The 27,811-nt window shown below is 44.1% G+C and overlaps 1 protein-coding gene across 1 annotated transcript in view; it reads right to left on the reverse strand.

The window, feature by feature from the left end:
- DEPDC5 (DEP domain containing 5) overlaps nt 1–27,811 on the reverse strand; it is a 157,913-nt gene that overhangs the window by 72,378 nt on the left and 57,724 nt on the right. Inside the window, exons 19-25 of the mRNA XM_025398090.1 lie at nt 26,229–26,265; nt 25,233–25,353; nt 20,370–20,590; nt 16,515–16,718; nt 14,093–14,228; nt 12,971–13,068; nt 1,793–1,858 (exon numbers count right to left, since the gene is read on the reverse strand). Of these exons, the coding sequence (XP_025253875.1) occupies nt 1,793–1,858; nt 12,971–13,068; nt 14,093–14,228; nt 16,515–16,718; nt 20,370–20,590; nt 25,233–25,353; nt 26,229–26,265 (883 nt within the window). The remainder of the gene's footprint in view (nt 1–1,792; nt 1,859–12,970; nt 13,069–14,092; nt 14,229–16,514; nt 16,719–20,369; nt 20,591–25,232; nt 25,354–26,228; nt 26,266–27,811) is intronic.

The following is a 27,811-nucleotide window of genomic DNA, read 5'->3' on the forward strand; positions in this document are numbered from 1 at the left end:
TACACAGGCCTTATTAACTCATTAATAATTCAGGAATCCAAAACATAGTCCGGAATAGCCTAATTAATCATCTCCATTTTTCTATATGGCAGCCAAGGAGGTAAGCTTGTTTCTACTTCCTGGTTAGAACAGAAGATGAGGACCTGATCAAAGCCCCAGTGGGGAAGCCAGAAACAGAAGACAGTTCGATCTTTATGTCCTCTTAGATCATCCTGGCCCTCATCAGCCTTTTGACCCTCAGGATTATAAAAATCTTGTAGAAATGCTTTCTGCTGGGCACACAAGACAGACAGTTCATATACTTAGTTCGAGATCCCATGATGAGAAAGGATGCTGAATGTAAGTCTAAGGGTGTTCTGTCTTTAGGAAAAGAGTGCAGTCTCTTTTCTAACCCCAGTATCTTCTGGTCCTGAAAAGAAGGACTCTGAGGAAGTTCCACACCTCAGAACCACTAAAATAACAATGATGAACACAGGTAACAAACTCCGGTGACACGGTTGTAGAGAAACAGGATCATCTATTCATTGCTGGCAGCTTTTTGGAAAATAGTCAGTCTGCCAGCCATACTTTGGGGAATGTAATCCAAAGACTTTAACCAAAAAATGCACCTGTTGCACCATGTATTATGTATTATTATTAACTTTTAATTTAATAGAGACAGGGTCTCACTATATTGTCCGGGCTGGTCTCAAACTCCTGGGCTCAAGTGATCCACCCACCTCAGCCTCCCAAAGTGCTGTGATTACTGGCATGAGCCACTGTGCTCAGCTCACCAGGTATTATCATACCTACATTATACGCTGTGGCTAAAAAGCAGAAAGCCATCCAAATGGTCACTAATAAGAAATGATTACTAAAACCAAGATACAGTAATGTGCTTAATGTTGCCATTACAAATGACTGCTAGGAAGGACCTGTACAAATGGGGGAAAAGGATTATTAAGTGGGGACAAAGGCTGGGCGAAGTGGCTCATGGCTGAAATCAGAGCACTTTGGGAGGCCAAGGCGGGCGGATCACGAGATCAGGAGTTCAAGACCAGCCTAACCAACATGGTGAAACCCTGTCTCTACTAAAAACACAAAAGTTAGCCGGGCGTGGTGGTACACGCCTGTAATCCCAGCTACTCAAGAGGCTGAGGCAGAAGAATCACTTGAACTTGGGAGGCAGATGTTGCAGTGCACCACTGCACTCCAGCCTGGGCAACAGAGCAAGACACTGTCTTAAAAAACAAAAAAACAAAAAAAACAAAAAAAACAAAAGGTGGGGACAAAAAGACTCAGTGATATATATCCATTGGTCACAGCTAAGTTTATCAAGTGGTAGGATTTTCTCTGCTATTTTATTATTATAGATATTTAGACATTCTCTTACTACATAGCTATTTAAAAAGATGATCAAAAGGAATGCAAATCAGCCAAATATTTCAACTACAGGCAGGCAAATGATTCTAGTAACAGCCTATTACGTCTTTCCAACTTTTTCATGGAGATATCATTAGGCATTTAAGGGTGAAGGCCAGCTCTGGACCAGCATGGGGGCCTTAGAGGGAATCTGCTACCTTTCCCAGGTGCCCCTGAATCACCCTCCAAAACAGGTCATTCAGTCACACCCCCCTCACTTTCCGTCACAGAGTCCAGAGAGTCCTCCCTCACCACATCACCTTCCCATACCCCAGAGATATATGGACCTCAAGACCATTCACTTCCCACAGGGCTTCCACCTCTTTCCTCATGCTCTGACCACCCCACACTCCCTGTCTACTCCTTTCCCCAGTCAGCTGCCCCCTCTTACTTGGGTCTGGAGAGGTAGAAACACTGTCCTCTAGAGAATCCTTATTCTGGGTCCTAGGATTCATACCTATGGAAAGATAAAAACAGCTTGTCTTAAGAAGGCTCACTCCGCAAAAGCGTTCTGACCAGTTATGGTTGAAAAAGGCCAAAATTGGAGCTAAAAATAAAAATGTGAACCAAGTGCAAATTCTGTGCTGAGTATTTCAAACAGTACAAAATAATCAATCAAAGAAAAATGATCAATCTAAAATTGGGAATGAGCCAGAACTTTACTCTGAGGTACTGGTATCATTCTTTGCTAAAAGACATCACATAAACACGAGCAACCTGCCACTTATTTTAATAAAATGGACACATTTCAAAGTCATTTCAACTAATTAGAGCAATCTTTAGTGAATATAAATGACCTATTTTTACAGTGAGCTCTGATCGTGCCACTGCATTCCAACCTGGGCGACAACAGAGTGAGAGAGACCCTGTCTCTAAAAATATATATAAAATAAAACAAAATGACCTATTTAAATTTAATCCACTCATCAGCCATCCTTATCTTCTGGAATTTTCTTCCCCAAATCATGGCTTTCTAAAATATGACACAGGACATCAAAACTCACTACTTTAACATAAAAACAATGATTTTACCTATAAATGGGCTGAAAGGAAACATCGGAAGATTCTTTGAAATGCAATTTATTGACTATCGAGTAACACAATTAATTTTAAAGCACATCTATCAGTACTTACATGTCCCTTTCAAAACATTTATTTACTAGAAAATTATGATGCCATAAAAAGAACTGAGGTTAAGCATGGTGGCTAACAAGGCCAGGAGTTCAAGGCTGTGGCAGGCTATAATCACTCCACTGCTCTCCGGCCTGGGTGATACAGTGAGACTCCATCTCTACTTAAGATACATAAAAATATTTTTTAAGGCCGGGCGCGGTGGCTCAAGCCTGTAATCCCAGCACTTTGGGAGGCCGAGATGGGCGGATCACGAGGTCAGGAGATCGAGACCATCCTGGTTAATACGGTGAAACCCCGTCTCTACTAAAAAGTACAAAAAACTAGCCGGGCGAGGTGGCGGGCGCCTGTAGTCCCAGCTACTTGGGAGGCTGAGGCAGGAGAATGGTGTGAACCCGGGAGGCGGAGCTTGCAGTGAGCTGAGATCTGGCCACTGCACTCCAGCCTGGGCGACAGAGCGAGACTCCGTCTCAAAAAATAAAAACAAAACAAAAATATTTTTTAAAAAGGACTGCAAACATGCTTACTAAACGTTCAACAGTGGCTAACTGAGGAGAAAGCTGGAGCAAGGGATAGGAGGCAAAAGAGAATTTGTACTTTTTACTCTAAATACTTCTGGGTCATTTGAATATTTTATAACAAGAACAAGTATTTATAAATTTCTTGTGAAAGCTTTGAAAAAACAATCTACAACATGAGAGAAAGCACTTGCAAATCATGTATCTGGCAAAGGACTTGCATCCAGAAGACATAGGGAACTCTCAAATTCAAAAGCAAGAAAACGAACAACCCAATGAGAAAAGGACAAATGACATATGCAAAAGGAACATAAGTATATTAAAAGATGCTTAACTCAGTAGTCATTAAGGAAACAGCAAATTAAAAGCACAGGGATTAGCCAGGCACGGTGGCATGCGCCTGTGTTCGCAGCCACTCCGGGAGGCTAAGGCAGGAGGATTGCTTGTGCCCAGAAGTCCAAGGTTGCAGTGAGCTATGACTGTGCCACTGCACTCCTGCCTGGATGAAAGCGCAAGACCCCGTCTCAAAACAAACAAACACAAAAAGTGCAGTAAGATACCACTACATGCCTATTTGAATGATGAAAATGACTGGACATACCAAGTGCTGACAAGGATATGGAACAACTGAAAGCCTTATACATTGCTGACAGCAAAGGAAACTGGCACACCACTTTTGAAAACAGTAGATTTACCATTTGACCCAGCAATCTACTCCTAAAAATTTATACAAGAAAAATGAAAACTTAAGTTCATACAAAACCTTTGTTCATATAAAAACATGTAAACATTTATAGAAGTCTTATTCATAGTCGCCAAAACCTGGAAACAGCCCAATTATCTTTCAACTGGGGGAAGGATAAACAAATTGCAGCTCATCCATACAATAGCATACTACCCAGCAATAAAAAGGAGGCAACTACTGACACGTGACAACGTGGATGAATCTCTCAAATGCAATATGGTGACTGAAATAAGCCAGACTCAAAAAACTACATACTGTATGATTCCATGTATGTTACATGCTGGGAAAGGCAAAACCAGAAGGACAGAGAACAGATTAGTGGTTGCCAGAGGACAGGCAGAGAGACTGAGTACAAAGCAATAGCACAACGGAATTTTGGGAGGTGATGGAAATTTTCTTATCTTGATGTGTTTGTTGGTAGGTATACAACTCTATCCATTTGTCAAAATTCACAGAACTGTACACTAAATACAGTACATTTTACTGGACATAAATTTTAAAACATATATATATATTTTAATTTAAAAAGATGGGCTGAGCGTGGTGGCTCACGTCTGTAATCCCAGCACTTTGGGAGACCAAGGTGGGGGGATCACTGAAGGTCAGAAGTTCGAGACCGGCCTGGCCAACATGGTGAAACCTCATCTCTACTAAAAATACAAAAATTAGCTGGGCGTGGTGGTAGGTGCCTGTAATCTCAGCTACTCGGGAGGCTGAGGCAGGAGAAGCACTTGAACCTGGAAGGCTGAGGTTGCAGTGAGCCGAGATCACGCCGCTGCACTCCAGCCTGGGCCACAGAGCAAGACTCTGTCTGAAAAAAAGTAAAAATAAAAATAAAAATAAAGATGACACCACCTGGCCAAAACAATTTTAGGACTTTTCTTTTGGAAATGCTTGGAGCAGATTTTTAAAAATTACTAGTCATTATACTAGAAGATACAATGTATTAAGTCAGACAAATACAGTATTTCATTTCATTCAAACCCACACCAGGAGTAGATATGAGGTAGGTATGATCCTTTTCCACAGATAAAGAAACTGAGGCTCAGAGAAGTTAAGCAACTTACTGAAGATCTCACAGTAAGTAGGTGGAACCTGCATTTAGATTCTTTCTGCTCAACTTTACAGATGCTCTATTTCTTGACTATCCATCTGGGGCACCAATTTTTAGCTGCTGAAATGTTATCTGTTCTTTGTCAATAGCCAAAAGCCACTTGGAGCTAAATTTTCTGGGGGAAAAAAAAAAAAAAACACTTGGCTGACAACTTTCATTTTCATGCAAATATAAAGCATGATTATAAAGAAGCAACGAGGTGGATTTTCTTATTCAGCTTGAGAAGTGGTATGAAGGCAAACTGGCATTTGCAAAACACTCTGAGCAATAAGAGAATTGTTACTATATCACCTCCCAGGTTTGGCTGCCAAGTTTGCTCATTTGATCACCTGTTTTTGTTTTTAAAGAAAACCTGTTCTAGACGTGGTCTGCAAGACAACTCAAATTCTTACACTAATAAACAGTTCAAAAGAAAAGAAAAGAAAAAAAAAGGAATAGTTCAACTTATCAGAGCAGCTTTGAATCCTAGGCCAAAAGTAGATCTGTGCCATCTCTGGTGGACACACCTACCTACCTAACTACACACACACACACACACACACACACACACGTACACACACACCCCGAAAAAGCAAATATTTTAAGGACTTCCAGGAAGCTATTATACGTATAAACAAATATTTTAAGGATTTCCAGGAAGCTACTCACACACAGTTTCCTTGCAATTCAAGCCCAACACAGTGCCTTTCCCACTGGCTCTTTGAGATCTTATTTTCAGTCATACAGACTTGCTGTTGGCATATGAAGAGCCCCACCAGCCTGCAATGATGGAGGTGAAACCTCATGCTCAGCCAGCTCTGCTCCAATCCAACATTTGGGAATGAAGTCTCACACTCAAAGTTCAAAGCCAGACATACAACTTGGGGAGCCAATGCTGGTAAGAGTCATCTCAGCTCTGTCTCTTTTGACATCTGTTCAGAATTGTGAATGTGTTCTTTGGTTGAAAACCTCAAGGTCAAAAAGGTTACTCAGTGTGGAGCCTCTAGGGCCAGTTTCAAGCCCACATCGAGAAGCCTGTGCCTGGGGCGAGGGGTTTCTCTTCTCTGGGTTACAGAGGCGTCACTTACCCATAAAAAAAACTGACCTGGCCTGGAGAAATGACGGAGGTCCTTCCATCCAGTCTCAGTGTGCTATGAGTTACTTTTACTTTGGCTCTCAGGCCAAATACACTGCATGCACCTAATATTCAACACAAATATCAAGTTGCAGATTCTAAGTCTCAACACTAAAGAGAAAGAAAACATGGCATCCACTTACTTGCTTTTTCAATCTACCTCCAATAAAGGAAGACATTTACTAGCAAGCCTTCTAAAATGGTGCCCAGTTAAAGATACAGAGGGATAAAAACTGTCTGCCCAGTCACACCAACTGCCCTGTCTCTGCTGGGCAGCAGGGTGAAAAATAAGTGAAGACTGCAGCTACCAGGTCCGCACTAACAACGCTTCAAATGAAATTCTACAGGGCTGGGAGGGAAACCCATAGAGATGTTACTCCTGTGAATCATGATTCACATATGAATCACATCCAAATGCAGGAAAGACTGAGTCACGCTTGAGAGACTGCAGATGGTGCAAACCATCAAGCCTGGAGAGGTGAAGGTACGGTCACAGATAAGGTTTCCCTGTTTGGATTTTTCTCTGATTTTTTTTTTCCCCCTGGGATGGAGTCTCACTCTTGTCACCCAGGCTGAGTACAGTGGCATGATCTTGGCTCACTGCAACCTCCACCTCCCGGGGTTCGAGCGATTCTCCTGCCTCAGTCTCCCAAGTAGCTGGGCTTACACGCGCCCGCCAGCACGCCCAGCTAATTTTTGTATTTTTAGTAGAGGCAGGGTTTCACCATGTTGGTCAGTCTGGTCTTGAACTCCTGACTTCAAGTGATCCACCCACCTCGGCCTCTCAAAAGTGCTGGGATAACAGGCGTGAGCCACCGCGCCAGTCTTCTCTGATTTTTTAATGAATGAAATGTTAACCAGTTGTGAATTCAGACCCTACCTTGTTCCAAAACAAGGACTCAATGTGGTAATCTAGCCCGTAATGTACCCAACCTACTTTTGATCCGGACAACCGCTCTGTGGGACAGGCAGTCAGGAAGGGGAGGATCTTTATGTCCAATACACAGATGAAGAACCTGAGCCTCAGCTCGAAAGCCCAGTGAGGAGCAGGGGGAATTCTGATCCTGGTTGTTTTCATCACAGCACACTCTCTCATCCAGCACATCCTCATTTAGCAGAGATCACATGTTCAAACCACACTGTATTACTGAAACCATTCACAGTCCAACTCCCCACAAGAGGGCTTTCCTTTCATTGTTGTTACCCCACATGGGAATTGCTTGAAAGAGAATCCCAAGTGAATGAGGAGCCAGAGCTCCCTGAGGTCAGGAGAGTCAGTGTTTTAATAGTTTTTGTTTCTTCTCAGGCCTTAGCACAGTGCCTAGAGTTCAATACACATTTCTGGAATGGGTAAGAGTTTAGTGAGTTTGAGGAAAGCAAAACATATTCCATGAAAATTGTGGATGGCTTGAAAGGAAAGTCACTTACAAACCAAGCAAGGAGAAAAAGACTACCAAAGTCTTTGAAAAAAAGGAATCTAGTTAACTGTTCAGGAAGGTTATAAGAAAGAAAAGCATTAGAGAAAAATTAAATCATGCTTCAGTAGAGAGAAAGCTAACCTCAGAAGATTTTTAGCATTCATTCAACTACCTATTATGTGCCAAGAACTGGTTTTTTTTTTTTTTGAGATGGAGTTTTGCTCTTGTTGCCTGGGCTGGAGTGCAATGGCACAATCTCGGCTCACCACAACCTCTGCCTCCCGGGTTCAAAGTGATTCTCCTGCCTTAGCCTCACAAGTAGCTGGGATTACAGGCATGTGCCACCATGCCCAGCTAATTTTGTATTTTTAGTAGAGACGGGTTTCTCCATGTTGGTCAGGCTGGTCTCAAACTCCCGACCTCAGGTGATCCGCCCGCCCTTGGCCTCCCAAAATGCTGGGATTACAGGCGTGAGCCACTGCGCCCGGCCACCAGGAGCTGTTTTTAGCTCTGGGAATACAGTCATGAACAAAACAAAAATGCTGATAGTCATGGAACTTACAATAAAAAAATTACAAAATTTAAAAATCTAGTATGCCAGGTGGCACAATGGAGAAATATGAGGTAGAGAAGATGGTTAGGGAGTACTGAGGTAAAATATGGTAGTTCAGGCAAGACCTAAAGGAAGTGAGAGAGCCAACTGGGGGTAGGGTGGCTACATCATTTATCATTCAATACGGGACACCTCTGAGACTGGAAGGGGACACTATTAATAGTCATCTGGGTCAACAAATTCAAACCAGGCCTGTCCTGGGCAAATGCAGACATATAGACCCTAGCCATGATGCTCTCTGGAATAAGGGCACAGCGAGGGGAGAACAGGAGGAAGGACCTGAGATTCAGAGTGAGCCTGATCTCTCTGGGGAGCCTCCAAAGTGAAGTGAGAGGGAGAAAGCAGGAGATGAGGACTGAGTGTAACAAGCAGCCACATGACATGAGGGGTCTATCCGCCATCATAATGCCTTGGCTTTTACTCCAAGTGAGTTAAGCCCTTGGAAAATTTTGTACAGAGAAGTTCATAATCCAAATTCTATTTTAGAAAGGTCACTCTGATTTGTTGTGTTGAAAATAAACGATATGGAAGGGCAAGGGAGGAAGCCAAGACCAGGTAACAGGCTACCACATCCAGGCAAAAGATGATGGCACCTTACGCCAGGCTGAGACTGATGGAAGTAAGACTATGGATATATCCTGAAGATCTGACATTAATTGGTTGGTTTTGCATATGGTTATAACCAATTAATGTGCGATATATGGTTATTAAAATTTGAATAATTTTATCTAATTTCTTTCAGTGGCTCATTAACATAATTGATCAGGTAGCATAAGGTCAAAGATGGGAGTCCAGTTCCCATGTGGCTATAGATCACCTCTTGATGACCACTAACGCCTTTGAAAACACATGCTATTGGTTATATAAGGGGACTGGGAAAGGGAACAGATGACCCCACTTCACAGTATCACCCTGACTAAAAAACCACCCCAGGAGCCCCCACCATCTATGAGACGCCAAACATTCAGGGCATATATACACACACACACACACACACAATTAAGCCAGGTGTGGTGGTATGTGCCTGCAGTCCCAACAATTTGGGATGCTGAGGTGAAAGGATCCCAAAAGGTGAGGCTGCAGTGAGATCATGCTACTGTACTCTAGCCTGGACAACAGAGCAAGACATTGTCTCTAAAAAAAAAAAAAGACTCTGTATAATTAAATACTCGCATACCAATTAAACAATAATTTTGTGTTATTCAAATTTTTCTCACATATGGCAGCTTGGTCTTGGAAATATAAATTCATCTGTCCATAAATGTGTTAAACATTGAGTGGAGAAAATGAATAAAGATAAGCGCTTTCAGTCTACTGAGGAGACAGACATGGAAACAAGCAGTGGGATCATGACATGCCAAGTTGTACAATTGGGTTATGCATATGAAGCTGTGTGGAAACATGCCTAACACATTCCGGGAGGGCATGGGAAGGAAAGGGCAGGCTTCAAAGAAGAGGTATTGTTGGAGCTGAATCATAAAGACTGAGTTGATGCCTGCCAGTCAGAATCAGGGGTTAAAGACAGGGAAGAAGCATATTCTATAGAGAGGAACTTATCTATGCAAAGGAACACGAGGACACAGTTCTTTTCAGGAGCCACAAGAAATGCCTGGAATACAAAATATGTTATTGTAATGACAACAACAACAGCTCCTACTTGTTGAGTGCTCACCATGGATGTCAGCACTGTCCTAAGAATGTATGTGGATTATCACATTTAATAGTCAATCTCCAGCCAGGTGTGGTGGCTCATGCCTGTAATCCCAGCACTTCGCGAGGCTGAGATGGGCAGATCACATGAGGCCAGTAGTTTGAGACCAGCCTGGCCAACATGGCAAGACCCCATCTCTACTAAAAATATAAAAATTAGCTGGGGGTGGTAGTGCACACCTGTACTCCCAGCCACTTGGGAGGCTGAGGCAGGGGAATCACTTGAACCCGGGAGGCAGAGGTTGCAGAGAGCTGAGATCGCACCACTGCACTCCAGTCTGGGTGACAGAGTGAGTCTCCTTCTCAAAAAAAAAAAAAAAAAAGTCAATCTCTTCATGATGAAGACACTGAGATACCCAGAAATTAGTGTAGTAACTGGCCTGAGGGCTTCAGTGCTCATGACGTGGAGTCAGGCCTCATGCCCTAAGATCCTGGAGCCTGCACTCTTTCTACCTGCAGTACCATGTGGAAGAGGAGGCAGGTGAAGATACAAGCACAGACAGGAGCCAGGTGATGATCAACACCATAGCCATGAAGAGCCATGGAAGGGTTTACATGTGGGAAGGAGTGGCTGATCAGATCTGCATCTGGAAACATCGGTGACGGTATGGACTACAAATCAGAAGGGATGAGAACAGAGCAGGAAGATTATTTTGAACGCTACTGCAATAATCCTGGCCACAAATGACAGGAGTGTGAACAATGCAGTAAGAATGGAAGTGAGGAGCCAGTCAGAAGAAAGGAGGAGCAGAAGAGGAGGCATGGGCTGGGGAACAGGGAGATATGAGTTTGGCTGTCAATGCATTAAGGATGAGGTACTTGGGGACCATCTGAGCAGAGAGGTCCATCAGGTGGACACACCTACAGCTCAGAAGCCCAAGAGAAGGCTGAGCCAGAGCTTCAGGTTACAGCAAATGCTTTTCCAATTTGAGTATGTCAGGGAACCCTTAGCTCACACAATGGTGTCATGTTAAAATCTTCCACAACCATCCCCAAATAAAGATTCTTTGAAACTTCTTTTCCCCAAAATGATTTTAAAATTCTAAAACAAATTTTCTGGGGAATTAACTGGTCTACCTGAGCTATCCCAGGCCCCAAACAACTTCCAAGACTACCTGGGTACATTCTGGTGCTGCTACTATCAGAACCTGTAATTCCCCCTGCTTCAGTTAACCAGTGAAACTAGTTCAAGTACAGTCCAATGAGTCCCAGAGTAGCCCTCCTCGGTGCAACTCTACCCCAAACAGCCTGGGAGGCTCAAACTCTGCGTTCCTAAAAATGACTCTTTGGCATAGCAAAGCAATAGAAACACTGCCTCTCTAACCTCCTGAAGGTACTTTCAAATAATCTGGCAGCCAGAGGTAACATTTTCAGCCCTCTGAGTACAGGGACACAGTGTCTTCCTATCGCTACATTTTTATTCAATGTGTTTTCTCATCTAAAATAAATTAATGCTGGTGAGTAGGTTAACCAAAAAAATACATTAATGAATTAATAAATGAAATAATCATTTAGGGATTCTCTTACTGCCAATCCAGTTTCCTAGCCTTAGACATAGGCCTCTAGGAGTATTGTTGGATGAACCTACCAATGAATAAAAGAAAATATCATCAACCAACTTGATATAACTTCATTTTCATGACACCTTTCTTTTTTTTTCTTTTTGAGACGAAGTCTTGCTCTGTCGCCTAGGCTGGAATGCAGTGGCACAATCTCGACTCACTGCAACCTCTGCCTCCCAAGTTCAAGCAATTCTCCTGCCTCAACCTCCCGAGCAGCTGGGATGCCACCACACATGGCTAGTTTTTGTATTTTTAGTAGAGACGGGGTTTCACCACGTTGACCAGGCTGGTCTCGAACTCCTGACCTCAGGTGATCCACCCGCCTCGGCCTCCCAAAGTGCGAGGATTACAGATGTGAGCCACCGTGCCCAGTAATGACACCTTTCTTAAGCTACATTTTAGAAATTCAAGTTAGCTTACAGAACACCAAAGCATAACATAGTAGCCCAATTTTTTTAAAGTTTTAATGTTTTTCACACTCATTTTGTACAATATCTGTCCTCTGAGGCTCCACAAATGCTGCCCGTACTGATCCAAGCTCATGTTACCCTACCCCTTAAAGGTACTCTGAACAATGTCATGAAAAGAGGACAGCAGCCTGAGTCAGGATACCTGGCTATTGGTTTGAGAGGTTAGTTTAATATTTCTACCTCTTTGGACATTAAGTTGCCCATGTACAAAATATATTTAAGTTATTTTGAATATATTTGAATACCACTGGGGTGATCAGATAAGACAATAGATATAAAAGTATTTCCAAAAAGCATAAAACCAAAGTATCATACCAAACCAATTTCATACTGCTTCCCCCATCCACCCTGAAACTTCACCTTCTAACTGTCTACCTAACCAAATTCTACCCTTCAAGTCTTTGGTACATGTCACTTCTCTTTTTTTTTTTTTTGAGATGGAGTCTCACTGTGTAGCCCAGGCTGGAGTACAACAGCGCAATCTTGGCTCACTACAACCTCTGCCTCCCAGGTTCAATAGATTCTCCTGCTTCAGCCTTCCCAATAGCTGGGACTACAGGTGTGCGCCACCATGCCTGGCTAATTTTCTTGTGTTTTTGGTAGAGATGGGGTTTTACCATGCTGGCCAGGCTGGTCTCGAACTCCTGACCTCAAGTGATTCACCCACCTCAGGCTCCCAAAGTGTTAGGATTACAGACATGAGCCACTGCGCCCAGTCCTGGTGCATGCTCACTTCTCTAAGCAACTACGCAACCCTTCTCTTTTCTGGTCTTAAAACTGGACACATATTGTTCTCCTCTGGGTCTCTCCAGTTATGGAGGTGGGTTTGCCCCCCATTGCCCCTGACAACCAAAAGCCCCTCTAGAGGACAGACCACTCCAGCTCTGTCCGTGGTGTTGTTGCCCTCAACATGCTCCTAAGCAGCCCTCAATCACGACTCCGTGACAGAATGATGATAAATGTGGCTTGACCAACATGTTCTCAGCTAAAAATGTAACGTGCAGCCCATTTTATAATTCCATGCATTATAGAGCACTGCTTCTAAATAGGTCACCCAAAAGTGTGGCTGAAATGATCCCAAAATAGACATGGCCCGGCTTTTCTGGCCCTGTGTCATTTCTAGATGTGAGCCTGATCTAAACATCCCAACTCTATTACCTCTTGGATTGGTTACCTGCACCACTGTTGCTAAGCAGACCGACAGAAAGTTCTTCTGTTCCACTGAAGTTCAAGAAGGACATGCCGTCACCAGGCTGGCGGGAATTGCTGTGCCTGCAGAGAACAGAGCCCAGCCACCCGGCTTAATGTAGATCATCACCTCTTTTTCCTGCTCACCCTATATCCCGGGGGTGGGGGGTAGGTTCATAAAAATCAGGCCTGAATATTCAGCCACTCAAGCTGGCAGCCACTGGAATCCTTATCTTAAGCCACCAGGCCACAGTGTTTGGTTTGTGTGTCAGTGCTGGTTTCGTGTGACCCTGGCACCCCAGCTGCTTTCCCACCACCAAGCTAGACCACCCACCCTGTCTGCCCTATGCCTCCCTCTTACAAACAAGGATGGGTGTGAGGTGCTTGAATATATGGACCTGAGTTCATCTGGTTAAGAAGGTCATGCCCTCCCCATATCCCTTATCTATCCCCTAGGGTGTCAAGGTGACTGAAAGGGGCCAAAGACCGCACTTTGCAAAGTGTTTTCTAAAGCAAGAGGAATAGTGAGTCCAGGTGTAACCCAGGCTCACGCCTGTCGAGGCTTAAATGACTTTCCTCCTACACTGACTCTCATTAGATGCTCGTAACACATTCAGAGCTTTGGTTCAAAAAGAGTTTTTCTATAAACATAAACCTTCATTTCCATTGCTCTTAGCATTAACTTCTTCTAAACTCAACAGTGGGATTTATTTCTGAATAACCAAAATGACAAAAGTCATAGAGAGGTTGCCCAAAACACACAGCATGAATCTCCTGTCCCAGCATTCCAAATCCAAAGAATTTCCTCTCTCGGATTCATCTTTGACTGAGGTTTAGAAAAACCCACGTTTGAGGTTTACAAAGTGTGTTTTGGATTCAAGATAAACCTAAAACAGGGCCTAGGTAACATCTCAGACAAAAATGTCAGGCTGTTTGCTTTGCCCTTCACCAAGTGAAGAGAATGACACTGGCCAACAAAGGAAGGCCCTGGTCTCATACTGTCTTTTCAAGTCTTCTAAACATTTTGTCAATAGTCTGTTCTGCACATTGTCCTGGATGCTGGAGAGTGTTCTCAGGTTACCTTCCAGAGCCCTGTGCACATCCTCACCTTCCAGCAGCTTCATGATATGCTAACTCCAGCAGCTCTGCAGAGGAATGAGTTGGGTCCCTCTGCCCACTGCCTTGCAGCTCCGCCATATTCTGTCGGGTCTGGTGGTGGATCTGGATGGCTTCTCCGGATGGTCCTACCCAGATAAAGAACCACTGAGCATCATTCCCACCTGATAGCTAGTGCTGTGCACTTAACTATACTCTCCCTTCTTTCCAGCTACTGGGATACAGATGTTAGTGAGATTGAAAGAAGAACACACCACAGAAGAACATTATACAAGGGACCCTCTGGCTCCCAGAGGACACCTGCTCTTCTGAGCGGGACCCATCCTACTAAGGGGCCGGGCCTTTATCATCCTGTCTAATCTGTTAAGAAAATTTTAGGATATTCTGTCTCATGTGTGTCAACTGAGTCACCACAGTGAAATATACAAGTATAGGAGGCATGGACCCTTGCCAGGAGGGCTAACACAAACTCAGTAAGAGGGAAATACAAGTGAAACACCAAATGACTCTGTTAATACCTAGGAGAGTAACAACTGTGATTCTAAGAAGCAGAAGATGTTTAAGTGCAAAAAAGGCAGAGTAGGAGATAAATTAGAATTAGTCAAGTCTACAAAACGAGGCTTCCTGGGGAAAGAGAAGTTGAAGAGCTAAGTGTTCAACAAAGTTAACAGCGGTTGAAGGAAGAGGGCACCTGGATAGATGAAATGATACCTGTGAAACTCCAAACCTGAAAGAGGCAAAACATGCAGGAGACCACAAGATTAGCCAAGAAGGAAGAGAGCCTCTGAGGATAGGAATGAAGAAGATAGGGGAGCCTGATGAAGGAGGGCGTTGGCTACTGAAAGGCCAGCTAAAGAGGAGGAAGAAGCAAAGCAAACTGTTTGCAGAACATGGTTCCAATAAAGTGTACATGAAGAGTGGGAGGAGGAGAAGCACAGAAGCATGAAAAGCTGAAGGTCACTGAAGAAACACCAAGAGTTCTAAGTGACCTAGAAGGGAACCCGTGGAGATAATAATGCAGGGGAAAGGACACAGAAAGAAACAAGGAGTGTGACTGATTATAGCAGAGATAAGGGGGCAAAACGGGGTTTAAGCATGACCCCCAGTTACAGTCAGATTATTCAGATCTATTTCTCACTGATTTAACTTTCAAATATTAAAGACAAGTACAAAAGAAAATAGGCATTTCCAGGTATTCAGCAGGATGGTTTCCATGAAAAAAATAAAATAAAAATTTCGCCAGGCACGGTGACTCACACCTGTAATGCCAGCAAATTGGGAACCTGGGGGCGGGTGGATTGCTTGAGACCAGGAGTTCGAGACCAGCCTGACCAACACGGTGAAACCCCATTTCTACTAAAAATACAAAAATTAGCCAGGCGTGGTGGTGATTCCTGTAATCCCAACTACTTGGAAGGCTGAGGCAGGAGAATCGCTTGAACCCGAAAGGCAGAGACTACAGGTATCCGAGATTACGCCACTGTACTCCAGCCTGGGTAACAGAGTAAGACATTGTCTCACACACACACACACAAAATCCTGGAGTTTAATGCATTTGTTCCTTTCCAGCTCAATGAGAGCCCATTAAGCTAAAGTTTAACTTTAGCCACAGCTTGAGAAAACCTTACTGTCTTCTTGAGAACGGAATATAGATAAAAAAGAACGGACTAGGAAAAAGTGAGTTTGGGTGAAAATTTTTTTTTCAGTTGTCAGAGACACCTAAGAGAAAACAAAATAACATAACTCTTTGTAACCAAGACAGGATATTAGTATCCAAGAGAGCTAAGAGAAGAAAGAATGAACAAGAATGAGGGACATCCAACTTAGGAAAGAAAGCAGGTGGCAATGCATAGTTCCTCTCAAGTAGAAACAAAGAGCCAGATGCGGTGGCTCACACCCATAATCCCAGCCCTTTGGGAGGTTAAGGTGGGCAGATTGCTTGTGTCCAGGAGTTCAAGACCAGCCCAGGCAACATGGTGAAACCCTGTCTCTACTAAAAATACAAAAAACTAGCCAGACATGGTGGCACATGCCTGTAGTCCCAGCCACTTGGGAGGCTGAAGTGGCAGCATCACCTGAGCCCCGAAGGTTGAGGCTGCAGTGAGCTGAGATCGCACCACTGCACTCCAGCCTGGGCAACTAGAGAGTGACCCTGTCTCGAAAAAAAAAAAAAGCTGAAACAAACAAACAAAAAAGCCCTCAGGTTTATAAAGCTAATTAGTTACAAAGCCTATTCCCAAGTGCATCTTCAAGGATCTTTACAAGAACCCCTGGGATGGCCAAAGTGGGCATGGTTATCCCATCTTACTGCTGGAGTAACACAGGCACCTGACCAAGGACACATGGGTGACCGACACTGAAGACCAGGGCTAGGAGTTCCTAGTCCAAGGCTCTCTCTTAAGCAACAAACTTACCCACAGGAAAAGTGTGCATCCAGCGCCTTCTGTTGGACGTAAGCTTCATGGGCATTCGAGAGGGAGCGAAGGGGTTAATCAGTGCTCTCTGGGGCGTGTATCCACCAGGTCGAACATGCAGCATGGATTCTGCACTGCCAACGTGGAACCTCCCTGGTGCACTGGAGTCTCGCTGTGGTGGCTCCATCATGTTCTCCAGGACATCTGCCAGTTATCATGGAGTTGAGTCACAAAGAAAAACCACAGAACCACAGTGAAACCAGAACTAGGTAGACTGATAAGCCAAGGCTGACAAGAATCTTGGGCATCATAAATGTCAGGGAGTGAGAGAAATTAGTAAAATTGTCAAACTATAAAGAAATGAAGTACGTTTCCATTTGTTTGCTTTTAAATACTTGGGAGAAGGGAGTTTTGGTTCTAAATTACTGGCACAATGAAGTCACAACCAAATCTGATGGGAAGGACACTGCCTAGAGATCCTGAACTTTGAGCTGGAAGCAATGACTGAATGATGGGACTTGAGTTGTCTCCCTTGGGAAAGGAACGAGTATATTCTCTAAGAGGGAGGAACAATAAAAACAGCTATGTGGTAACCAGAAGGGCAGATCTTGGCAGAGCTAGTCAGTATCTTCACTATAAACCCATTTGATTTTCCTACTGGACACAAGACTATAGTTCCCAGCCTCTTTGCAATAAAGTCAAATGACTTAGTTCCGGCCAGCAGATCACAGGTAGAAATGATATGCTTCAAATCCAGGCCTGGGCCACAATTATCTCCACGAATGATGTGCATTCTTTTTCCCGTTGTGGAAACCCAGGTTCATAATCATGGCATCCCAGGATGGAAGGAACCTGAGTTCCTGAATGAATGAGTGGATCAATAGACCCTCCATTGACTTAGTGGGCTGGGACATGAGTAAGCAATCAAATGGTATTATGCTAAAAAAAAATTACTGAGAAAAAAAGAATGAAGAAATGGACACCTTCAGCCTTGACCAGGCAAGGAGATGGTATGATATTTAGACTCCACCCGTCTGGCGCAACGGCAGACAGGTCCCATTATGGAGACAGAGACAGCATGCCTGAGTGGATCAAAGAACTGAAATCCACAACCAACTCTTCTTGTGTGCATCCCATATTCACTAAGCAATCACCTAGATGAAAAAGTGGGTCCAGCAGATGCAAACTCCAAGGAATTTGTCTTGGCCATCATTATCTACCCAGTGCCTAGCACAGAACCTCATACATTGTAATACTGTATTTCATTCCTCAAGTTGCTTTGCAGGAAAGAAGAGAATGTTCAGATTTCCATAAAAGTTTTACTGTTCATTGTAAATTAATGAATTGATGCTCTAACTTACAAAATAAAAAAGAATATAGTCTAGTTAGTTATTAAGGAAATAAAAGAGAAAAACCCAATAAAAAAATAAAAAAGATGAGTACAGGCCAGGTACAGTAGCTTATTCCTGTAATCCCAGCATTTTGGGAGACCAAGGTGGACAGATCACTGGAGCCCAAGAGTTCAAGACCAGCCTGGCAAACAGACTTAGACCGTTCCTACAAAAACTTTAAAAACTAGCCAGGTGTGGTGGTGCACACCTGTAGTTCCAGCTATTTGGGAGACTGAAGTGGGAAGATCACGTGAGCCCAGGAGGTTGAGGCTGTAGTGAGCCAAGACTGTATCACTGCACCCCAGCCTGGGCCACAGAGTGAGAACCTGTCTCAAAACAAACAAACAAAAAAAGAAACGACCCATGAAACTGCTCAGGCCATCAAGGGTATGCATATACAAAAAGCCACCAAGTATATGAAAGATGTCACTTTGGCCAGGTGCGGTGGCTCACACCTGTAATCCTAGCACTTTGGGAGGCTGAGGTGGGCAGATTATCTGAGGTCAGGAGTTTGAGACCAGCCTGACCAACATGGTGAAACCCCATCTCTACTCAAAAGACAAAATTAGCTGGGTGTGGTGGCACATGTCTGTAATCCCAGCTACCTGGGAGGCTGAGGCAGGAGAAGTGCTTGAACCCGGGAGGTGGAGGGTGCAGTGAGCCAAGATTGTGCCACTGCACTCCAGCCTGGGCAACAAGAGTGAAACTCCATCTCAAAAAAAAAAAAAAAAGGAAACGTTGCTTTACAGAAACAATGTGTACCATTTCCACACTACAATGATGGAGATAGTAGGTGGTCCCAGGCCAAACAGCATGGTTGCACACGGGGTCAGTGGCCAAAAAACAGTACTGAATTAAGCACAGACTGTGCTTAAAAATGCACAGTCATGCCGAACTGAAGGGTTTAGGTGCAGATTCTCTGGTCATTGAGCATGTCCAGGTGAACAAAGCACCCAAGATGTGCTGCCTGATGTAAAGAGCTCATGGTCAGATTAACCCATACATGAGCTCCTCCTGCCACACCAAGATGATCCGCATGGAAAAGGAACACATTATTCCTAAACCAGAAGAGGACATTGCACAGAAGAAAAAGATATCCCAAGGCCAGGCACGGTGGTTCATGCCTGTAATCCCAGCACTTTGGGAGGCCGAGGTGGGAGTATCACTGGAGACCAGGAGTTCGAGACCAGCCTGGCCAACATGGCAAAACCCCATCTCTACTAAAAAAAAATCAAAAATTAGCTGGTGTGGTGGCGTGTGCCTGTAATCCCAGCTACTCAGGAGGGTAAGGCAGAACAATCACTTGAACCCAGGAGGCAGAGGTTGCAGTGAGCCGAGATCATGCCACTGCACTCTAGCCTGGGCAACAGAGTGAGACTCGGTCTCAGAAAAAAAGAAAAGAAAAAAAAAAAAAGAAAAAAAATTGAAGAAACAAAAACTGATAGTATGGGAATAAATTCAGCACAAAATAAATGCAAATAAAAGTTAAAAAAAAAAAAAACCGGTAAGTGAAAAACTTTTTTTTTTTTTTTTTTTTTTTTTTGAGATGGAGTCTCCCTCTGTCACCCAGGCTGGAGTACAGTGGTGCAATCTCGGCTCACTGCAACCTACACCTCCCAAGTTCAAGTGATTCTCCTGCCTCAGCCTCCTGAGTACCTGGGATTACAGGCACCTGCCACCACGCCTAGCTAATTTCTGTATTTTGAGTAGAGACAGTGTTTCACCATGTTGACCAGGCTGGTCTCAAACTTCTGACCTCAAGTGATTCACCCGCCTTGGCCTCCCAAAGTGCTGGAATTACAGGTGTGCGTCACTGCACTGGACCAGTAAGTGAGAAACTAAAATGCAACATAAGACAGAGGTTGTTTTATGTATGGCATAAATGGAAATGATAAGGAAATAAACCCTTTTGACCCTAGGCCTAAGAAAAGCTTTCTATTAATATATGGAAAGGTATATAGTTAAATGATGGATGAAGAAAGGCTAAACAAAAAATAGTATAATAGAGGCAGGGTGCAGTAACATTGGTTCATGCCTGTAATCTCAGCATTTTAGGAGGCCAATGGGTGGATCCCTTGAGCCCAGGAGTTCAAGACCAGCCTGGGAATGGTGAAACCCCATCTCTACAAAAAAATGTAATAATCAGCTGGGTGTGGTGGCATGCCTATAGTCCCAGTTACTTGGGAGGCTGAGGAGGGAGGATCAATTAAGTTCTGGAGTTCAAGGCCACACTGAGGTGAGCTGTGATTGCACCACTGCACTGTAGCCTGGGTGTTCTGTCACCAAAAAAAAAAGTATAATATACACATAGCTAACAGCTAAAGTGATTTGTACCTACTGCACTGGCAAAGAAATAATTAAGATGTGGGATTTACACCCCACCTCTGACCAACCCTCCCAACTCCAGTCACCCACTGTATTAAGAAAGATGTCCCCGGCTCGGTCTGTGCTTCAGCACTCTTACCTCGAGTGCTGGTGTATCCCAAGGAGCTGCTGACTTCATACTGGTGCAGGTGGGGGTGTGGGATCATCAGGATGTTGGCGCTCTTGCCCAGGGAGCTGTCATCAGAAGCCTGGCTCCTCACTTCCTCAGTGGGTAGTGTGCGGCTTGGTAGGGAAGGGCTGGATGAAACATCACAGGAGCTGGCACTCTTTCGACTGTGATTCTCTCGCTCTCGCACAGACCTGCCAGGCAAGAGACAAAAAGTTACCATCAAGCAAGGGATGCTGTCCTACCTCAAGTTAAAACTCTAAAACCCATCACCAGCCCAAGCCACATGGGAACCCAATAACAAAAATCCCCAGTGTGATCTACAAGCAGGAAACCTATATGTGGTACTTTACCCTTAACAGCTTGAGATGTTATATAAGAGAGGGGAGAAATGACAGACATTATGCGGCCAAAGTTCTAGGATCATAGTTGTAAAGAAAGGACTGCTCCAGGCCGACCCCACCTGATCCCACTGATTAATCTCACATCACTAAAAACAGAATGAGAAGAGAGATAGGATGTGATGTGGGAGAAAGTACACAGTGCCTGAGAAGTGTTCTCACCCTCAAATTTGAATCTAAATCTAATCAAGCTTCCAGAGATAATTGCCACTTTACAGGGAATTTGCAGAATAGAGGAAAACTTAAACATTACAAGGCAACAATCAGCCAAATGTAGAAAGCAAGGCATTCTACTGTCACACACACACACAAAAGACATTATAACCAAATGCAAAAAGTGGATCTTGTTTAGGTCCCATTTCAAACTAACTGCAAAAGCACAGTTTTGAGGCAATTCAGAAAACTGAGCATGCACTGGCTACTAGAGGGCATTTAGGGATTAGTGTTAATTTTGTTACCAATGATAATGGTACTGCGATATTTTGTTTTTTTTAATTCTTATTTGTTGAAATGTATACTAATCAGCTTTGTGCCAGACTGGGTGACACTAAATAAATAAATAACATGTAAAAAAAGAAAGAAACTTACGCTGAAGTACGCACTATTGAAAAAAAAATACAGGCTGCCTGGGATTTGTTTGTTTGTTTTTGTGAGATGGAGTCTCACTCTGTCACCCAGATTGGAGTGCAGTGGCACAATGTCAGCTCACTGAAGCCTCCACCTCCTGGGTTCAAGCGATATTCCTGCCTCAGCCTCCCAAGCAGCTGGGATTATAGGTGCCCGCCACCACACCTGGGTAATTTTTTTGTATATTTAGTAGAGACTGGGTTTCACCATGTTGGCCAGGCTGGTCTCAAACTCCTGACCTCAAGTGATCCACCTGCCTTGGCCTCCCAAAGTGCTGGGATTACAGGCATGAGCCACTGTGCCCTGCCAATCCTGGGATTTGTTTTTAAAATACTCCATCCAAAATTTAAATGTGGGAGAGGTGATGAAACAAGACTGACAACATGGTGATAACTGTTCATAATAGTAGTCTCTATTTGAGCATGTCTGAACATTTCCTAATAAGAGTTTACATATATCATATTTATATATTATATATATACACACACAATATATATATATCCTTATTAAAACATAAAATTCCCTAAGGGGAAAACCTCTAAAAGCAACAGGAAGAAGGATCAAAAGGAGAAAAGCCCTATAAAGATGCAAAAGCTCAGAACGAAAGAGTAAGCCCACCAACAGGGCTGCCCTTGTGGCATCAGAGCTACTCCCTTTCCTCCTGCAAGGATTTTTTTAGTAAGAGCTTAAACGGAGCCTGAAAACAGATTCAAAGTGCTGACTACATGTTTGTTCTTTCCACAGTAAATATTTAAACACCAGTATATGCTTAGCCATGTGTAAAGGTAGAGCACCAATTAAGACACAATTTGTGCCTTCAGAGACCACACAACCTGGGTACCACAAGGTCTTGTCATCTTTGATTAGACAAAAGAAAACCAATTTTGAACTATGAGAGCATTTTTAAAGACTACAAAGAAAAGCCCCTCAGTAGCTCTTACTGAGCCCCTAAGCAGCATCCACACACAGGAAAGAGGCTGCTGACAGCACTTAATTCTGAGCTCTAAGCATTCTTGGGTAGGACTGGATGAGGGAAGAGGACAGAAAACAATCACGTGGTCACTCTAAGTTCATTTGCCACAAAATTAAGAGACATAATATTATTCCACTCAGTTGTGCTTAAAGCTACAGAATTAAGAAATCTGGCCAGGCGCAGTCATTCATGCCTGTAATCCTGGCACTTTTGGAGACCAAGGTGGGTGGATCACCTGGGGTCGGGAGCTTGAGACCGGCCTGACCAACATGGAGAAACCCCGTCTCTACTAAAGATACAAAATTAGCCAGGCATGATGGCACATGCCTGTAATCCCAGCTACTCAAGAGGCTGAGGCACGAGAATCGCTTGAATCCAGGAGGCGGAGGTTGTGGTGAGCCGAGATCACGCCATCGCACTCCAGCCTGGGCAACAAGAGCAAAACTCCATCTCAAAAAAAAAAAAAAAAAAGAAATTTGGAAAATTGGTTGGGCGCAGTGGCTCACGCCTGTAATCCCAGCACTTTGGGAGGCAAAGGCGGGCGGATCACAAGGTCAGGAGATTGAGAGCATCCTAGCTAATACGGTGAAATCCGGGCTCTACTAAAAATACAAAAAATTAGCCGGGCGTGGTGGTGGGTGCCTGTAGTTCCAGCTAGTCAGCAGGCTGAGGCAGGAGAAAGGATTGAACCCGGGAGGTGGAGCTTGCAGTGAGCCGAGATCGAGCCACTGCACTCCAGTCTGGGTGACAGAGCGAGACTCCTTCTCAAAAAAAAAAAGAAAAAAGAAATCTGGAAAATTGATTCACAGTGTTTGGTACACAGGGAAAGAAATAGAAGCTAGAGTTGTTTCACACATTCATGAAAAAAGAAAGTCGACATAAATAATATAAACATAAGCATAAAATCCAAGATGAGGCCGGGTGCGCTGGCTCAGTCTGTAATCCCAGCGCTTTGGGAGGCCAAGGCGGGTGGACCACTTGAAGTCAGGAGTTTGAGACCAGCCTGGCCAACATATTGAAACCCCGTCTCTACTAAAAAATATAAAAATTAGCCGAGTGTGGTGGTGCATGCCTGTAGTCCCAGTTACTTGGGAGGCTGAGGCATAAGAATCGCTTGAACCCAGGAGGCAGAGGCTGCAGTGAGAAGAGATTGCACCACTGCACTCCAGCCTAGCAGACAGAGCAAAACGCCATTTCAAAACAAAAACAAAAACAAAAACAACAACAAAAATCCCCCAAGACTATAAAATATTAGAAGAAAATATGAAATATTCACCTGTAACTCTGGGGTAGAGAATGTTTTCTTACACAAGACCCAGAAATGAATAGATTAGTATATCTAACTATATCACAATTAAAAACTACCACATGGCTGAGTGCAGTGGCTCATGCCTATAATCTCAGCACTTTGGGAGACTAAGGCAGGAAGATGGCTTCAACCAGGAGTTTGAGACCAGCTGGCAATATGTAAGACCTCATCTCCACAAAAAATTAAAAAACTAGCTGGACATGATGGTGCATGCCTGTAGTCTCAGCTACTTGGGAGGCCAGAGGCAAGAGGATCCAGGAGGCAGAGGTTACAGTGAGCCATGATCGTGACACTGTACTACAGCCTGGGTGACAGAACGAGATCCTGTCTCAAAAAAACCCAACTACCATATGACCAAAACACCACAGAGCACACTTTTTTTTTTTTTTTTTTTTGAGACAGAGTCTCACTCTGTGGCCCAGGCTGGAGGGCAGTGGTGTGATCTCGGCTTACTGTAAGCTCCGCCTCTGGGGTTCACACCATTCTCCTGCCTCAGCCTCCCGAGTAGCTGGGATTACAGGCGCCTGCCACCACGCCCGGCTAATTTTTTTGTATTTTTAGTAGAGACAGGGTTTCACCATGTTAGCCAGGATGGTCTCAATCTCCTGATCTCGTGACCTGCCCACCTCGGCCTCAGGCAGCAAATTTTTAAAAGGAGGACTTAAAGAAAGAAAAGTTCTTGCCCACTCAGAATAATAAACTTAAAAGAAACGCTGTGTCCAAGGATAGTGCCAGCCCGATGAGAGGAAGATTGTGGAATTTGTGAATTGTTTCCCTTGGCTCAGAAGACCATAAGAACCGGCCAGGCACGGTGGCTCACACCTATAATCCCAGCACTTTGGGAGGCCGAGGCAGGAGGATCACTTGGGGCCAGAAGTTCAAGACCAGTCTGGCCAACATGGCGAAACCCCATCTCTACAAAAAATATAATTATTAGCCGGGTGTGGTGGCGCGTGCCTTTAATCCCACCTACTCAGGAAGCTGAGGCAGGAAAATTGCTTGAACCCAGGACGCAGAAGTTGCAGTGAGCCGAGATTGTGTCATTGCACTCCAGCGTGGGTGACACAGTGAGACTCCATCTCAAAAAACAAAACGAGATGGGCACAGTGGCTCATGCCTGTAATCCTAGCACTTTGGGAAGTCGAGGCGGGCAGATCACCTGAGGTCGGGAGTTCGAGACCAGCCTGACCAACATGGAAAAACTCCATCTCTACTAAAAATACAAAATTAGCCAGACATGATGGCGCACGCCTGTTATCCCAGCAACTTGGGAGGCTGAGGCAGGAGAATCGCTTGAACTCGGGAGGTGGAGGTTGCGGTGAGCCGAGATCGCACCATTACACTCAAGTCTGGGCAACAAGAGAGAAATTCCATCTCAAAAAAACAAAACAAAACAAACAAAAAACCCAAAATGAAACAAAACAAAACAAAAGATTTTCAAGGTTGCTCTCTTAAAGGCCACTACTGAACTTCAGGTTTTCCTACACAATTTTTATATGCACCCCCAAGTGAATCTGGCAGAAAACCTGCAGGTGGCGAGGCACTGGGCCCGGGATGGGCCGGGCAGCCTGAACACTTGAGCGTCATAGGCATCATAATCTACTTGGATGGGAAGGGCGTTCTCAGATTCTTTTGGACTCCCGAGGGCTGAAATACACAAATAACATAAATTGTTATCAAAAACATTTCAAACAGATGCCTGAGAGCTGAAATACACAAATAATATAAATTGTCATCCAAATACATTTCAAACAGATGCCTTCAGATAATCTTCACCAGAATCTGCAAGGTACAGGTGATCACCCTCTCCATGAAAAAATGGGGTAACAACCTATTCATCAAGTTGAGACTAAATGACGTATATGTCAAAGCAATATAGAACTGTATAGCACTAAATAAAGGTAAGGTGTGGATAGCATTTCATCCTTCTGTGACCCTTCTTAAAATAAATCATCTTAATATGTTTAGTAGTTTAAAACTTTCTACCTGATCCCTACAAATGGCCGATGGAAAAGAAAAACAAGTTTTTTTCATTTTGCAGATGACAGGAAAAAATATAAGGTCATTAAGGGATCCTGCAAACATGACACAAAGGGAACTCAGGTCTCCTGACTTTTCCACAGATTTTTTATGGGACTTCACATAGTTTTGTTGTCATGGGTAAGCTGATGCTCTTTTTTTTTTTTTTTGAAACGGAGTCTTGCTCTGTCGCCCAGGCTGGAGTGCAATGGTGTGATCTCGGCTCACTGCAACCTCTGCCTCCTGGGTTCAAGCAATTCTCCTGCCTCAGCCTCCTGAGTAGCTGGAATTACAGGTACCCGCCATCATGCCCGGCTAATTTTTTTGTATTTTTGTAGAGACAGGGTTTCACCATGTTGGCAAGGCTGGTCTTGAACTCCTGACCTCAGGTGATCCACCCACCTTGGCCCCCCAAAGTGCTGGGATTACAGGCGTGAGCCACCGCACCCGGCCAGCTGACTGTTTTTTTAAAAGCAAGGAAAAAAATCTCAAAAAATACTCACATGTATCACGGCCATTTTTTGCTTTCTCAGAGGCAGGCTGAAAAATTAAATAGATAATTAATCACTCCTTCCTTTGCTAGAAAAGAACTTATCACAAGGCACAGTGTGTATGTGCTGCTCCCAGGGTAGAGAGCCTGTAACTGATGGAAAGGCAGGAGCTAACATCTGACACCTACCTACCACGGTCCTTTATTCTCACATCACATCTTGCTGACTCTCACAACCCTGTCCAGTGAGGGAATGGACTCCTCCTTACAAGTGGAGATATTCAATTGCAGAGAGAATGAGGGACTTTACCCAAAGCCACATATTCAGCAGGTGGCAGAGCCAAAATTCAAGCCCAGATCTTTAGATTCTTGGTCAATCCACTGTTGTGTTTGTGCCACCACAGCTAGGTCCCACCTGACCCAAACGCTGCATGCTTCCCCCTTCACTACGGTGCTGTCACCTGTCTGCCTGCACCTACCAGAGCTGAGCACTCTGTAGATCACCCAATTTGCCAAAATCAAGTACAAGGGTAGAGGAAAAAACTAATAAAGCTATCACTTTTTACATTTACTTAAAAATCTTTTTCAGATTAAATAAATAAAGGCCAGGCACAGTGGCTCACGCCTATAATCCCAGCACCTTGGGAGTCCAAGGCGGGAGGACTGCTTGAGCACAGGAGTTTGAGACTAGCCTGAGCAACATAGTGAGACCCCATCTCTATTTATGTAATTTTTTTGGTAATTTTTCAGGACCCTGAAACCTTTCACAACAATATTAACTCTTGCTTCTTTAAAATAATCATGGTAGCCGGGTACAATGGCTCATGCCTGTAATCCCAGCACTTTGGGAAGCCAAGGCAGGCAGAACACCTGAGGTTGTCAGGAGTACCAGCTTGGCCAACATGGTGAAACCCCGTCTCTACTAAAAATACAAAAATTAGCTGGGTGCAGTGGCTCACACCTGTAATCCCAGCACTTTTGAAGGCCAAGATGGGTGGATCACCTGAGGTCAGGAGTTCAAGACCAATCTGGCCAACATGGTGAAACCTCTTCTCTACTAAAAACGCAAAGAAATTAGCTGGGCACAGTGGTGGGCACCTGTAATCCCAGCTACTCTGGAGGCTGAGGCAGGAGAAGCACATGAACCCAGGAGGCGGAGGTTACAGTGAGCCGAGATCGTGCCATTGCACTCCAGCCTGGGTGACAGAGCGAAACTCTATCTCAAAAAATAAAATAAAATAAAATAAAATTTAAAAAATACAAAAATTAGCTGGACATGGTGGCACACGCCTGTAATCCTGTAATCCCAGCTACTTGGGAGGCTGAGACAGGAGAATCACTTGAACTCTGGAGGCAGGGGTTGCAGTGAGCCAAGATCGCACCATTGCACTCCAGCCTGGGCCAGAGAGAGAGAGTGACTCCATCTCAAAAAAAAAAAAAAAAAAAAAATTAGACAGGCATGGTGGCATGCACCTGTAGTCCTACCTACTGGGGAGGCTGGGGCACGAAAAATAATTGAACCCAGGAGGCAGAGGTTGCAATGAGCCGAGATCCCACCACTACACTGGGCATGACAGAGCGAGACTCTGTCTCAAA

This window comes from Theropithecus gelada, chromosome 10, assembly GCF_003255815.1.
Source record: "Theropithecus gelada isolate Dixy chromosome 10, Tgel_1.0, whole genome shotgun sequence".
Lineage (NCBI taxonomy): Eukaryota > Metazoa > Chordata > Mammalia > Primates > Cercopithecidae > Theropithecus > Theropithecus gelada.